Source organism: Rutidosis leptorrhynchoides, chromosome 4 (assembly GCF_046630445.1).
Source record: "Rutidosis leptorrhynchoides isolate AG116_Rl617_1_P2 chromosome 4, CSIRO_AGI_Rlap_v1, whole genome shotgun sequence".
Lineage (NCBI taxonomy): Eukaryota > Viridiplantae > Streptophyta > Magnoliopsida > Asterales > Asteraceae > Rutidosis > Rutidosis leptorrhynchoides.
Genome location: NC_092336.1, coordinates 345,068,281 through 345,086,049, shown reverse-complemented (window position 1 = coordinate 345,086,049; position 17,769 = coordinate 345,068,281). Strand labels below are relative to the sequence as shown.

At 28.2% G+C, this 17,769-nt stretch overlaps 1 protein-coding gene across 1 annotated transcript; it reads right to left on the bottom strand.

The window, feature by feature from the left end:
- Positions 1–13,620: 13,620 nt before the first annotated feature.
- LOC139841740 (uncharacterized) lies at positions 13,621–14,136 on the bottom strand. Its single transcript, XM_071831946.1, has one exon. It carries the CDS (start codon positions 14,134–14,136, stop codon positions 13,621–13,623), a length of 516 nt encoding a protein of 171 aa, XP_071688047.1.
- Positions 14,137–17,769: the final 3,633 nt, after the last annotated feature.

The following is a 17,769-nucleotide window of genomic DNA, read 5'->3' as shown; positions in this document are numbered from 1 at the left end:
ATTCATATAGCTATCTTATTTTAAGTTATAATTAATAACAACAAGAACATAGTTTAGATTATTTCTAAACTTGTTTGCAAATAAACTTAATCCTTCTAACTTGACTTTTAAAATACTTCAACACATGTATTATGATTATATGTCAAGTAACATAGGGATATAAAACTTGTAAACACGAAGAACACCTTAAAATCGAATATACGCCGTCTTAGTCGAACGGGGGCTGTTTTGGGTTTAATTTTAAAAACCTATCTTAAGCTTTGAAATAAAAGATTTCCTATGGTGAAAAATCTTATTTTATATGGATATGAAATATATCCAAAATCCATGGTTAAACTCTAAGTGGAAGTATGTTTTTCAAAAGGGTCATCAAGATGTCGTTCTTACGACGGATATGACTATCTTCTCTTATTTGACACCTAAGCTTTATTTTTGACTATAAACCTATTCTTTTTCTATTAAGATTAATAATTTTGAGTTCAATACGAAATCATGGCAACTCGAATCACTCAAAACGGATTTGTAACAAAGAAATTATGGGAAAAACAAAATTAGATATTTTTCTTAATTTTTAGCTACGGACATGATTCATAAAAATTGATGCTAACCTTATCCTAATTAACTTACCTTGTATCCTACATGTATTTATACATGTTTTGTTCCCGAACTTATGGAAATATAATTTATAATAGTCGTGATTAAGTTCTACGATAATATATTATAGTCTTAATAAAGATCGTAAGGCACCATATATATATATATATATATATATATATATATATATATATATATATATATATATATATATATATATATATATATATATATATATATATATATATATATATATATGACTTGATCACCGTGGATCCGTATACAGCGTTTTGACATATCATTTTGATTTCTTCTATATATATTATTGGAACGAACTATAAGACACCATTGGCAGTAATTTCGAGTTAGCTGTGGGTCGAAGTGGATTCCAAAATATTATATACTTTGAGTTGTGATCGAGCCTGAGATATGTATACAATGGGTCGCGGATTGCTTCAGACAATATACATATTATGTGTCTTATTATATTAAGACAATATATTATAGTGTTAGTGAATTCTAACACAATATACGCATTTATATTTATATATATATTTATACTGTTGGACTATTAGACTATTGGACTACGAACATTGGACTACCAACAATGGACAATTAAAATTATCACAAGTATCATAAGTATGGAATATTAATTATATATATATATATATATATATATATATATATATATATATATATATATATATATATATATATATATATATCTTGACACAAGAATATTATTATTAGGTTCGTGAATTTGTCAAAGGCCAAGTTTTACCACCATCTATTCAGAAATCATCACAAGTGAGTTATAGTCCCATTTTTACTATCTAAATTATTTTGGGATGAGAATACATGCAAAATTTATAAATGTTTTACAAAATAAGCACAAGTTCATGAAACTACATTCTACGATTGTTTTGTTATACCGGATATCTGTACTTATTATTATGCTTGATAACCTAAGAATTAGTGAAAAATACTAATTGACGCGAATCCTAAAGGTAGATCTACGGGCACCAACGACCCCCATTTTCGAATAGTGTAAATGCTTTAGTACTTCGAAGGGTTCTTGTCATACATTTGAATAGTGGAATATATGATGCCAGATATCTTAAGTGCTCTATGTTAAGGTCGGTTACCAGTCGACTCATCGTATGAATGATTTTTGCAGTTGTAATGATCCTGCGCATTTAATTAAATGAAATCTTGTGGCTTATTAAATATTATGATTATTAATTAGAAATTAAACCTATCACTCACCAACATTTTTGTTGACATTTTAAGCATGTTTATTCTCAGGTGAATATTAAAAATGCTTCCGCTGTCGTATGCCAATCCAAGGTCAAGATTTGGAGTTGGCATAATTGTTTATATTGTTTAAACTTGCATTCGGAGTGTTTGTTGTAATATATTTGATCATGTTGTAATGGGTTGTGTAAAAGCTTATTTATTTGAGAATATTGTCTTTGATAGACAATCTAAATTATGTCATTAAGACCCTTATTCAATAATAAAGGTTATGGTTGTTTTTAAAAACGAATGCAAGATTTGAAAAACGTCTCATATAGAGGTCAAAACCTCGCAACGAAACCAATTAATATGAAACGTTTATAATTAATAGGAACGGGGCATTTCATTCAAGTCCAGACTTAATAATGTATCCTAACAAATACTAGGCCGAAGTCCAGACTCATTAATGCATCCTAACAACTACTAGTTAGACACACTAATGCAATACCGGGTTCACTATGACTACGTCTCTGATACCAACTGAAAGGACCCGTTCATACCGATTATAAACGATTCACAATAGTTGATTTCATTGCGATGTATTTGACCTCTAAATGATACATTTTACAAACATTGCATTCGTTTTTAAAAGATAAACTTTCATCACATCGAAAGTTGACGGCATGCATACCATTTCATAATATATCCAACTATAAATGACTTAATAATATTCTTGATGAACTCAACGACTCGAATGCAACGTCTTTTGAAATACGCCATGAATGACTCCAAGTAATATCTTTAAAATGAGCAAATGCACAGCGGAAGATTTCTTTCATACCTGAGAATAAACATGCTTAAAAGTGTCAACCAAAAGGTTGGTGAGTTCATTAGTTTATCATCAATATTCATTTCCATCATTTTTATATACCACAAGATTTTCATTTCCATTTCTCATAAATATACATCTCTTCCATAGAGATATAGATCATTCATATGGTAAACACCTGATAACCAACATTAACAAGATGCATATAGAATATCCCCATCATTCCAGGACATCCTTCGGACATGATAAAATCGAAGTACTAAAGCCGTTCAAATTCTCTGACTGGGGCTTGTTAGTGCCCATAGATCTATCTTTAGGATTTGCGTCAATTAGTGGCAATTATAATAAACACTAATTCTTAGGCTACCAAGCTTAAAGGGGCATATTCGGTTCAATAATCCAACATATAATGTAGTTTCGATTATTTGTGTCTATTTCGTCAAACATTTATAAAAGTAGCGCATGTAATCTCAGTCCCAAAAATATATATTGCAAAAGCCTTTAAAAAGGGAGCAAATGAAACTCACAATACAATATTTTGTAGTAAAAATATTCATACGACGATACTGAACAATGCAGGGTTGGCCTCGAATTCACGAACCTATATCAATTGTATATCTATTAATACACACAACCGTAATTGAATAAGTTTAATAATATATATATGTCTCATATATTCTTCTTGTATATGAATATATTTATTTTTTCGTTATGTTATATGTATTAAATATGTTTTATATATATATACACTATTTGTTTGTTACTAATAGTAATTATAATGATACAAAAGCTATATTAATTTTGGTAAAAATAATATTAATAATAATACTTGATATTACTAAATAAAGTAATAATGCTATTAATAATTATAATTATATTAATAATAAGTATAGTGATATTAATAATAATACTTGTAAAAATATCAATTTTTCCGTTACTGACAGTTATGATAATAATAATTATTATAATCATGATAATAATTATAATATATCTATATATATTAGTTATAATGATAATAATAATACTAAATGTAAATACTTTATAATGATAATAATATTGGTAATCATAATATTAGTAATAATTTACTTTCTTTAATAATAATAACAAGTGTTAATTTATAATACTAGTATTTATAATACTAATACTAATAATAATGAAAATAATGATAATAATAATGATAATAATTATAACAATAATAATAATAACAATAATAATAATAATAAAAGTTTTGTGGGGAGAACTACCTTCTAATAGCCTTTATAAAAAAAATTGCCCTGAACCAGGCTCGAACCCGTGACCTCTCGCACACCCGACACTCACCCTAACCAGTTGAGCTGTTGCTCATTTTCTGATTAATTATGAAACCATTTGTTTATAACCCGTACTATTAATTATCCCTAATTCCCTCCTTCTTCAAAATTGGAAATCGACCAGGTCACTTTATAATCATACTTGGGATTTTTTTATTGGGTTTAGGTATTAAAATAAAAACAGATATGATCGTTGTTGGTGATTTGAATTTAACAGGAAAAATTTAATTAAACAGAAATAGCAGTTGTTCATTTTTTTTTTAAATATTACAAAATTTAAATTGACCAGGGCTACAATTAATCAAACAAAGTTATAAATTTTTTGTTTTAAAATGTGAAATTAGTACATAAACGATTTAAAATTTTGATTGTAATTTAGCAGGTAACAAGAAAAATTAAAACAGGCATCCTGGTTCTCGAAATATTTAAGGATGAACTCAAAAATCAGATTTTGAAATTAGAAGGTTTTTAAACCTAGATTACTTCATGAAAAAGATCCTAAATCAAGCCTATAAACTTTCTGGATAATCAATTTGACCATAAACATTAAAACGAATCCAAATTTTAGGATGAACACTTCGTTTGACTTTTTCAATTTGAACTTTGACTCTAAAATTCATTCTCAATAAAAAGAATTGGAAGTTGGAATTTTGCAGAAAGATTCATTAAAGGATTTCCAACACAATTGCATTATTACTTTTTGAAAATTGTTTCGAATTCGAAGTTTTGTTCATCTGAGTTCAAGAACAGAGTGTCGAGCAGTGGTTATGGGTTTTCTGTGTAATTCATCAGTGAATAGCTGTTAAAGGTGATTGTAATTGATATGGAGAGTGTAAAGTGGAATGAGGTTGTCAATAACACAGAATAAAAAATGGTTCGACAGCTAAAGTATAGTAGAAGAAGAAAACAACGAAAAAAATAAAATAAATAAAGCAGATATCGACGTGCAACAGATTTTTGAATAGTTTATGATTTGAAGTCAACAAATTTAACAGGACGAAAGTGATTGGAAACTGAATTGGGTCCTGAAATCGTACGTATCAACTATATAATTATTATTAATATTTATAATTATATTAATAATAATCCAAATACAATTAATAATAATTTTAATATTTATAATAATAATAAGAGTAATAATAATAATAATAATAATAATAATAATAATAATAATAATAATAATAATAATAATAATAATAATAATAATAAGTCATATTAATCTTAATGTAATTAATAACAATATTATTTATGATAATTATAATAATAATACTAATTTTATTTATAATAATATTATTTACAATAATATTAATAATAATTATTTTCATAATATTTATAATGTAAAAATAATAATAATAATATTATTATTCATGATAAAAATATTAATTTTTATTACTTATAATAATACGATAATTACAAAGATAATAGTCATAATATTTATTATAATTTTACCATCAATTATAATAATGAAATTTATAATAATAATAATTTTGATAAAGATAATACTAATAATATGATAGTATAAATAATGATAATAAAAATGATAAGTTTACTAATGATAATAAATTTTGAAATAATGATAATAATATAATGATATTAATAATAATACTAGTTATAATGATATTAATATTTATTAATTATAATAATAATATTAATAATAATAATATAACAACTTATACATTTCAAATTTCATATTAGAAATACAAATATTAATATTAATATTAACATTAATAATAATAATGAAAGTAATAACAAAATAATATTTTAACTTGTGATTACATTTTATACATTAAACTTTATATTATGTAATACTTATATCATATTTGAATTGTTAATATTTATATATTTTATATTTATTACAATTTACATATAATGTCAATTATGTGTTGAAGTCATATATATGTATAGATTTATTTTAATTAGTTTATATCTTATTTTATATATTTAATTCTACTGATTAATTATTATTTTATTATTTCTTACTATTCTATATACACATATACTTATATTTATATGTATGTATATACACATTTATTTAAAACAATTGTTCGTGAATCGTCGGTAATAGTCAAAGGTCTATTTAATCCATGTAAACAGTTCAAAAATTCTTGAGACTCACTTTACAACTTTGCTTATCGTGTCGAATTCAGATAAAGATTAAGTTTAAATTTGATCGAAAATTTCCGGGTCGTCACATGTACGATTGATACAATTTCAAGATTTTGAAAATTTGAAGAATAAATAGAGGTACGAGCTATGTAATATTTTATTTCCCTTTTAAGATTTGATTTATACGATTTAACTGTTATTGACAGCTAACAAATTTTGTATCTGTCTGTTTGATTATTTTTTTCTCCTCCTCTATTCGAATTTCAGTAAGGAATAGCATCATATATAGCTAGCTGGTAATTGAATAATTAAAGTTATTAAAAGTGATTTGATCAGTTTAATTGCATTAAGAATTTGATTTGGACACTTAACTGATTTTGTTGTATTTTGTGAATTCGTCTGGTATCAATTGCAGACAGGAAGAATCATGAGCAGGAGAAGAACAAAAATAGAGAAAAGAAGAAGAAAAAAAATAAAAGCAGATTGTGATGTGCAACTGAATTTGTTTTGTTCTTAAGATTGAATATTTTATTTGTACGAATTTGAGACAGGAAGAACAAATTAAACACAGTATGATTGTATCGTGAATCTGATTTTGATTCTGTGTTTGTATAATTCCGTATATAATTCCGTGATTTTAATACCGATTCATATAATATATCTGTATATATATATATATATATATATATATATATATATATATATATATATATATATATATATATATATATATATATATATATATATATATATATATATATATATATATATATATATATATATATATATATATATATATATATATTTTTATATATCTGTATATATATTTGTATTTATATATCATAATTAATCTTATTAATTAATAAATTTAACTATAATAATAATACTCTTAACATTATAATTAATAATTCTAATTTATAATAATATAATAGTAATAATATTATTATTATTAAGGATAATCATAATAATAACTATAAAATTTATAACAATATTATTATTAATAATAATATTAATTATAATGATACTATAACAATTTATATATATCAAACTTAATATCTATATGTTATATATTGAAAATAATAATATTAATAATACTAATTTTAATATTAATATTAATATTGATAATCATAATGAAAGTAATTAGTAATATTAGTATAACAATTATTATTATTATTATTATTATTATTATTTTTTTTTTTTAACTTGTAATTACATTTACTATATTAATATTACAATTAATTAATTATATTATATTTACTAATTATATAATATATATCATATAATAACATATATTTAATATTTATAAATTTTATATATTACAATATATATATATATATATAATATTACTTATGTATAAAATTCATATATATATATATATATATATATATATATATATATATATATATATATATATATATATATATATATATAAATATATTTACACACAAATGTTCGTGAATCGTCGGGAGTGGTCGAAGATCAATTGCATATATGAAACAGTTAAAAAAATTTTGAGACTTAACCTAACAGACTTTTTTTATCGCGTCAAAAATATTAAATCGTATAGAGAGTTTGGTTTAAAATTAGTCGAAAATTTCGGGGTCATTACATCAAACCTTTTTGACAAAGAGTTGAGGATAAGGTCTGTGGCTAATTCATTAGACACGTTACAGTTTAGACGGTGCAATCGATCAATTAGGCTTTTCAACTTAAGAACATAGGATGAGACGGATTGGGAGTCGTCCATTCGAAAAGCATGAATCGCTCGAACCGTTTTGAAATGCTCAATACAAGCTTGTTGAAGGAACATCTCCTTCAACTGAGTGATCATCTCGTATGCTCCATGATTCTCAAAGTCCTTTTGGAGTTCGGGGATCATGGTCCCAAGCATAAGGCAAGAAACTTGCACCTAATCGGCGCAATATTTCTCCCAACATGCCATACCCTCGACATCATCCTCCTCGGGTTGATCGGGAATGGGGTCTTCCAACACATACGCTCTATCCTCAAGCTTGATGACAATTCTTAGATTGCAATACCAATCCATGAAATTCGTATGGTTGAGTTTTTCCTTTTCGAGTAAGGACCTCAATGATAGGTTATAAAAGTTGATTGCTACGTTTGGAATGTTGTTATTATTGGCAGCCATCTACAAAATTTAATAAAGTTTGTTTAAGTATCAATTTTTAATTTAACAATCAATACCCTTTTAAATCCAATTGATATATTAAAATTTAGAAACCAACGGTAAACCAAATTCCAGTTAGGTGACCTTTATCCCGTTATTTTGATTTAGCTAGTTAGTCATTTATATGACAATTTCAATCCTTTTGCAACTTCTAAGGTACAGGATCATGCAATCCTTTTGCATGGCATATTTATCCCATCAACACCTATTTGTTCCTCATGCTTCGGTGACCCTAAGTTCATGATTCCCAAATTAAGTCGTCCTACTTGTATAGATGTGTAAATTTAACACACAAGTGGTTAGGTGACCTTTATCCCACAAGCATGCGAAATTCACCTTAATCATATTAGTTTGCTCATAACGGTTAGGTGACCTTTATTCCATCATGAGTTCCCTAATATTCCTAAGTGTCACACAAAATGATGGCGTTAAACTTGTTAACCTAGAAAGTAAAAGGGATTTTAAGTTTTCATTATTTCTAGTTTAAGAAAACTTTTATACCATACACTAACATGCATTTAGTGTGTGGTACACGTGAAATCCATTTTCATGTCATGTAATAAAACTAATTTTATTACTTGAAAATAAACCATGTTATTATGTTTTAATAACCAATTATTAAAATCCTTTTTGCCATTTCTAATTTAACCAATTAAATTAAGGGTTTTATCCTTTGCATGTTGTTAATAATGTAAGATAAACTTGTAGCATACAAACATATAATACAATCAAAAAACAACCAAGCATGCAAAAAATATGTTAACAATCAAGCCAATTTGGTAGATATTTGTTTAGCCGAAAACAAATGTCACTGGTCAATGGGGACAAACACAAATTTGGAGATTCCAAAATCTCCTACTAAATCATGCATCCAAATGCTTCCTCCTTGTGATCTTGCTTGTCACCATCTTGTATCTTCATCTTGTTACAAAAATATATCCTAATACATTTTTCTCTAGAAAATGAAAATACAACCTAATCTATTTTACATACCAAATATAAAATAAATTACATAACCAAATGAATAAATATTATTACAAACCTAATAAATAATTACAAATCAACCAAACATCCAACCAAACACAAGGTCAAGGCTTAGATTGTGAATTTCATCATACAACCAAATATGAACAAAATGGAAAAACCCAAAACCCATTTTTGGGTCCCCATATTTTTCGGCCAAAAAAGACAACCCACCCAAAACCCAAAAAAAAAATTTCATTTTACATTAATGCATTCATAGAATGCAAAAAAAATATTAGTGGGTTTAATAACCATCTCGAAGCATATTTCAACAACTTAGGCTCTAGATACCATTGTTGGGATTTAACATGTTCATAATACGTAAAACCATTCAAAAAAACATTACTGAAGCGTATATTACCATTATAAACATGTTATTATTTAACTATTTAAAGTTAAATCCCAAATAGGATCAAGTTGTGAAATATACTTACAAACTACAAGATAAAAGGAGATTATACCTTCTCCAATCTAGGAGGTGGATGCTGAAGACGATGATGAAGAATATAACTTCAAAAGTAAAGTCTCAAGTAGATATACCCCAAGCTTGAACACCAACACCTTCTTTGTTTTGGTTAGGATTTTTGCACTTGATTTACCTTGCAAAAAAATAAAAAATAAAGAACCCACCCCTTTTTTTTGAAACTTTCGGCAGCCCAAAAGCAGGAGGAGGGAGAGCTTTTTTGCTAAGTCTTGATATGTATTTCCATGTGTATCTTGTCACAAAGAGGACTAGATACATACATATGGATATGGGAACCAAATGGCCAATGAATGGTGTCTTGGGCACAAGAACTTACAATCTCAATGCCACTTCCCATTTTATTTAAATAATTTTATAAAATTAGATTTTATAAAATATATTTTATACACTTCCATATTATTGTTATGTACATTTTATTTATAAAACCAAGTTTATAAAATGTAACATAACTTAATTAATTATTTAACCTATAAATAATTAAATCCTTATAATATAAATTATTCCATAATTTATATACATATCAAGTGATATTATTTTAGAAATCCATATTTCTAAAATCCAAGTGTTGCTTATTTTAATCAACGATCCAATCGCTAAGATCAAATACGAATAAGGTGTCGGTAAGCTTGTTATTGGGTATGATCCGACTTGGATCAAAACATATTAACCACATTAATTTAATATGTCTCTCGGGCATACGAAATACCTTCAATGATGAGGATCAATTAAAATGCAAATAGATTAACAAATAAATATACTATTAAACTTAACTAGATCAACTCAAGTTACTAGCAGAAAGCTAATCTTTACCCAGTTTTCATGCAATCATTATCCAAACACATCCAATCGAAGGTTCTTTAACTAAGCCTATCAATATTGTATTCTATTAGATAAGTGTGATTCAAGTTAAAAAAAATTTATCACTACCAACGTTGTTTAACTTAATTGCATGCAATCCAATTAGCAAGTTTGATTGACTAAATATAAACAAGTAGAGTGAATTGAATAATAAATATCTGGATTAAGTGTTAATCAATCCTAAAATCTTGTTATTTAATCATTAAGCATGGCAAACAAGTATCTTAAAACAATGCATATTCAAAACAGTTTAAATAATCATTACAGAATCTCAGTTTATACAGATCTAGAAAAATCATAAATTGCAAAGAATTAAGCACGAGGCCAGCAGCTTTGTCTTAGCCAAGCCGGCGGCTTGGACTGATGAAGCCGACGGCTTCATCTGATTCCCAGACAAAGTTTGATTTTTGTTAATGCAACCACTATGAACGTTTAGTTCATAATGGTAGACGAACAGTGAATAAAAACAATAAATAAAATGAAAGAACGAAAGTAAAAAAAGATAGACATGTACCTTAATGGTAAATTGAATATAAAACATGAATTTGAACTTGATTACAAAGTTGGAACTTGAATAAAAACCGTAAAACCTTGGTGAAAACCCTAGAAAATAAATAAAATAGTACCTTGAAAACTGTAACAAATGGCCTATATTTATATTGTTCAAACTCGGTGGCCTAAGTCGGCGGCTTCAAGGTGAAGACGGCGGCTTCCCTTAGTCAATTACTCCTTCTCCAAGTTTTACTTAATCCTCAAGCCCGAAAACGCGTATCTGTGATGGCCAAGCCGGCGTCTTAAATGACAAGCCGGTGACTTCAGTGATCTGCAATCTTTCTGATTTTGTTGCCTTTTTTAGTTATTTCTTGGGCTTTAAGTACACGAAAATGGAACTAAGCTGTGGGCTTCAGTGTCAAGCCGACGGCTTCAATATTGTTTCTCGAATTCTGGTGTTTGTTTGCAATGTTCTGGAATATTCTAGATTTTATCACCAAGCCAGCGGCTTCCATGCCTTCATGCTGGTGGCTTCATCTACTTTTCTGCAAACTTTTATCTATTTTTTATCCTGTTTAATACATAACTAAACAAAAACATTAAAATACCCTTTTTCTCATTTTTACCCATTTTGGTGTGTTTAAGTATTAAAATATCTTTAAAATACCAAGATAACTCCTTAAAATGTAATGAAAAACATGTTTAATTTAGGAGTTATCAAATTCCCCACACTTAAGCTTTTACTTGTCCTCAAGTAAATTATATGAAAAATCATAAATAAATCAAAAGATGGCCAGTACGTCAGATGTTTAAGCATATAACTTTAAATTATAAGGAAAAGTCAAGTTTAATAAAACTTCTATCCTTTGACAAGAATGGAATTACTATCAACTTTCTTTCAGTAAAGTTTTCCTTTCTTTTCAAGACACGTTATGTTTTTAAGAATCTAATTATATTTAGAATCATACATATGCTTGTGTATTTATCCACTTTAACTTTTCAAATAGCCAAACCCATGCACTTGTCTATATTAATATTAAAGTGCATAAACGTTAAGTTAATATTAAATGGTGGAATAATAGATGGATAAAGTTTTTATGACAATCATCTCCATGAATTTGGAGTTTAAGTGCAATAAGAATAAGCTTTATACCAGTGGTCCATGCTTATGATGCCATTTGGTAGTGGCTATAAGTTTCCAATCGTTTCACAAATTTTGGTATAATAATTAAAGATATGAAATAATGTACAACGAGCTTTTCTTTTCATGAGTTTCATGTATGATGTATGAACTCTTAAAAGTATTATTAGTGTAATGATAACTTTCTTGATTTGTCATGGGTGGAAATGAAATAAGCATTTTTATTAATGGATGATGGTTTTTATTATTATTAATTTATGCACTTTTAATATCAATAAGTAAATCGTGGTGTCCATATGTGGAACCTAGGAATCACTTTGGGTGGAAACTAAGTAAAAAGCCACAAACACTATCTAAAAAGCTAAATATACTTGGGTTAATAATTTAAATTTAAATTATTTTTAAGAAAAAAATAAGGTACTTCATTACTTAGTCTAAACAAAATAAAGTAAAATTAAAAATTCTCTTATTCTATTCTATTTTACATCATTTAGAATGATCTTACATTGACTATATATTCAATTTTAAAAATTACACGTCTTTTATACATCTCTTATGTAATGATTTAAACAAGGAACCCTAACATCTTAAGGTGATTAATCTTCACAAGTTTACCATTAATCTCTATTGGGAATTTTATTTCTTGAAAAATTTAAAAATCTTCATAAACTTTGCAATTTACACAATTTTTACATATATTTAGAATTTAAGTGAGTAATAACTTCCCTCTCACACTTAGATTATGCAATATCCTCACTTGCATTTATAATTCAAAATATTAATAAATAAAAGACATAATTGTAAATAAGAGAAAGAGTGATGTTACTTGATTGTAGGATCGTAGAATAATCGCAGAATCGATATCTTTGGATTCAAAAAAGACAACTTAACAAAAATTTTGTTAAAAAACACAATATATAATACAAACATAATCTTTTATTAATCATTTTATCACTTTAACACTTTAACATATATGAGCTATATTGCTCTTACATTTATAATTAAAATTTAAATAAAGCATGTAGATAACAAGAATCCTGATATGATATATATGGATATGTAGTTTTGATTATAGAGTCAGTTGCGCGACTCGTTCTTCCATCGAGATTATTACATAGGCTTATTCTCCCCGCACTTATTTCTCTCCATCTCGTTAAACATTTTTATTTGCTCTAAGAAACTTAATGTTGTATTAAGACCCATACGAAAAGACATTTCAAATTTAACATCTAGATCATGGATTTGTCTCCTCACTTCTTCACTAATCTTAAATTGCTCCTTCAAGAATTCCATCATTACTTGTTCAACGGTAACCTCTTCATCGTCCTTCTCTTTCTCAACTCTAACCATTTTCACATTTTATCTTGGAATCCTAGCTCTAGGAACTATTGGAATGAACACAATAAGCGCACCATAATGAATCACTAGAGTATTGTTTTCATAATCAATGGTTGCTCGAGCGGTGGTGAGAAATGGAGATCCCATAAGTAAAGGAGTGATATGATCTTCCTCCATGTCCATGACCACAAAACAAACTTTGTAAAAAGCATAACCCACTTGGATTTCAACATCTTTAATGATCCCTAAAGGTTTTTGCAAAAGGTTATCGGAAAAACAAACAATTTCCTGGATAGGCTCTAAAGACGGTAATCCTAGGTGATTGTAGACATAAAATGGCATGGCATTAATGCAAGAACCAGTGTCAGCTAATCCCACGATAGGAATGGGACCACGAATTTTGCAAGGAACATGAAATTCTCCTGGATCGGAACGGACCATAGGAAATTCAAGATTTTCATTCGGAGTTTCATCAATCTCAAATGAATAAAGAGGGCAGAAGTTACTTTCTTTCTCTCTTTCCTTCAACTTTTCCATAATTTGGGGTAACAACTCTTCTTCCTCTTCATCGGTAAGATACTCATACTTTTCACTAGAAACATCATCCTCTTCACGGACCTTTTCTCTTACTTCTTCCTCATCAAACAACTCATGTATAAAAATGACCTCATCACTATCAAGACCTTGAACCTTAGCATCTTATGACTTATCTTCTTCATCTTTGGTTAATTTCTTAATTTCTTGATCATACTCCTCTTCTACCATGTCAAACTCCTACAGATATCTCAAACCAGGTTCATAAACGTCAACACTATTCACCTCTCTTATCATGTTCACCTTCTCAAAACAAACCATTGTTTCATATTCAGCTGGAACTTTACCTTCAACAAGTTGTAACAACTTAGTAACATTGTGCTCTAAATTTTGAATAGAAGCTTAATGATTATTTTGACCTTGGGAAAGTTGAGCTTTTATGGTATCATTGGCTTCATTTTGATTCTTGATGAAATTTAGAATGCTTTCTTCAAGATTGGATTTCTTTTCGGGTTGAGCATTCGGAGACTAATTTGGAATGAAGGGTGCTCTAACGGGATATAACCATGTGGATTTTAATTATTAGGAAAGGGTGCATTATAGTTTTTACAATAATTTGGACTTCCCCATTTTCTACCTGCTCCGTGGTTAGGTTAACAACATAATCCTTCGTAGCATGAGGACCATGGAATTTTTCACAACCTACCATAATTACATGCATCTCCTTGGCAAGCTTCTCTATTTGTCTCCCCAAATTACCCAACTGCACATTCATAACTTTAATCACATCCTCGGAATCATAAGTTACATATTTGATAAAACGAGAAATATCTAAGTCTTGATGCCATTTATGGGAATGGGCAGCTAACTTATTAATCAATGATTTGGCTTCTTCGGCAGTCTTACTCATGATATTACCTTCAGCATGGGTGTCAATCTCTCTCCTAGTAGCTATGTCACAACCTTTATAAAATGTAGTTACATCTTGAAATGTATTCAACCTAAAATGTCCCGTTCATATCGATTATAAACGTTTCATATTAATTGATTTCGTTGCGAGGTTTGACCTCTATATGAGACGTTTTTCATAGACTGCATTCGTTTTATTTAAAAACAAACCAATACCTTTATTTTATCAATAAAGGTTCAAGAACCATAACGTAGATTACCAAGTAATTATAATCTAAAAGATAACATTTTACACACGAATATTACATTTTGGTTTACAACAATATTACACATCGATTTAAATCTCCGAATGCAGTTTTTAAACAATATATTACAAGCATGCTGACTCCAATTCTTGTCCTTAAATTAGCATGTGTGACGATCCGGAAATTTCCGACCAAATTTAAACTTAATCTTTATATAGTTTCGACACGATAAGCAAAGTCTGTAATGCTGATGTTTCAAAAACTTTGAACTGTGTTCATGTAATTAATTACCCTTCGACTATTCCCGACGATTCACGAACCATTATTTGTAAATAAATGTGTATACATATAAAAAATAAATATAAATATATGTATAGAGTATATTAAAAATAATTATTTAATGATTGTAATACTCATTGGATGTTTCGATTATTATTTAGAGAAGTTTAATTCGAACTTATATGATTTTAAAATAAATCGTGATCCGAAAATGAGTTCTATAAATTTTAGGCTTACTAAAAATGTATTTAAAATCTAGTTATTAGATTTTAGCACTTTTTATATTTTACCCAGAATTGAGAGGGACAGTTGATGTAATTTTTATTTAACAAATTAGGGATCGAATTTTATACCATAATGACCAAAATAAATAAATATAGTTAATTTAAAAATATGGGATTTTTCTGAAGACTTTTTATCCGCCACTGATTTATCAACGGAGCACGAATTTTAGTCCGCGAATGAAATAGTAGACGACGGCTAACAACCTACACGTTTATTATTATTAATATTATTTTATTATATATTTATATTCGAAATTAATTGAATCCGTTAACTGATTGATATTATTAACCTACTTGTTTCAATTATTGTTACTGTACTTAATTGAATTACTATGCATTCTGTGATTTAAGATTCTATTTTATTTAATTTCCCACATTTATTGATATATATTATGCAGAAACTTACAAACACATCTTTCTCTTTTCTATATCTTTGAAACATAACCCACTTCATCTCATATCACTTGATATGCTTACTAATCTGATGATCACCACGGTAGCCACGAAATCCATGAACACCACCACCAACGATTAACCACCTTAACAACAACTCCATCACAAATCCATACGATCTTATTTATTTTCTGTTTCAGTTTTTTTATAAACACCACCACCATATTTTGTTTGTTGGTTCCTTTCTTTCATGCAAAAACACCATACAACCCATATTCTTCATTAAATGGAACCATCCTTCATCCACCACTTATCGCCACCAATTAACCATAAAATCACCCTATAACTGCACCTTAATACCATTCGATCACCACCGTTGTAAATCTTCTGTCATCAGTTTGCTATTGATCCTATTTAAATACCTTCATGCCACTATAACTGAACACCACAGGAACCATCATTTAATGCTGCTATTTCATTACATGGTATATGTTCACCTTGCACAAACCCTCAAAAAAATTTTGAACCTACCGCTAATTAATCGAACAAGATTATTGTTGTTGCTAAGCTAAATGTTTCTATTTATACTTCAACCGGTTTCATCAAAAACAAAAGATCAACTATTACTATTTGCTTTCATCTATTGTGTACCCAGCGAAAAGTGATAGTAAGTTAGTGTGATATAGACTAGTCCTAAGAAGAAGCCCAAGTTGATCAAATAAAATAATGTTAAAAAAAGATAAATGATATGATGATGATGTCACTGATGGAAACAAAAGGTGCAAATATTTTTTTTCTTTTGCTACGGGACCCCCTCTTGTGGGATTTTTGTGATTAGTCACGAAGAAGAAAGAGCTCAATTTGTTGTGTAGCGGAAGGTGTCCAACCCCTTTTTGGTGATTATTGTTGTTGACTAAAATGTAAAAGCTTTACTTGATGAACCGTGAAGGTGAGGTATAAATAAGGAGACTGCATATTATTTTTTTCTTGCTCCTATTGCCATTCGAAGTTTCATGTTAACAAACTATATCCCATGAAATTCTTTTGGGATTTGTCTTTCTTGGACTTTGATACGGTGAGGAACTAGATAATAAACCGAAACCCTATTTATTTGAACTTGTATCTGATGCCATAATATTTGATTGCTATAGAAGACTACTACGTGGACTGTTATGTTTGATCTATTGGTTAATTAGGCTTGGACATGTTGAATGAGGATATTGGGCTAGTGTATTTTTGATCTAGTTGCAATTAGGTCTCATTTAAATGAATTACTACACGAGCTTTAGCGTTATACTAATGGATTTCAAAATAGAAGAATGGTTGGTGATGCGTCGGGTATAACCGAGAGGTAGCGGGTTCGAGCCCCGGTTGGGGAATTTTTTTTAGAAAAAGAAGAAGAAAGGGAAACAGGAAGAAAAGGGGTTATATAAATATAAGTATCATATTTATCAGGGAAAAACAGACATAAATGAATGGTTAAGGTTGTTTTCGGGTTAGCGGGACGTCGCGGGTTCAAACCCGGA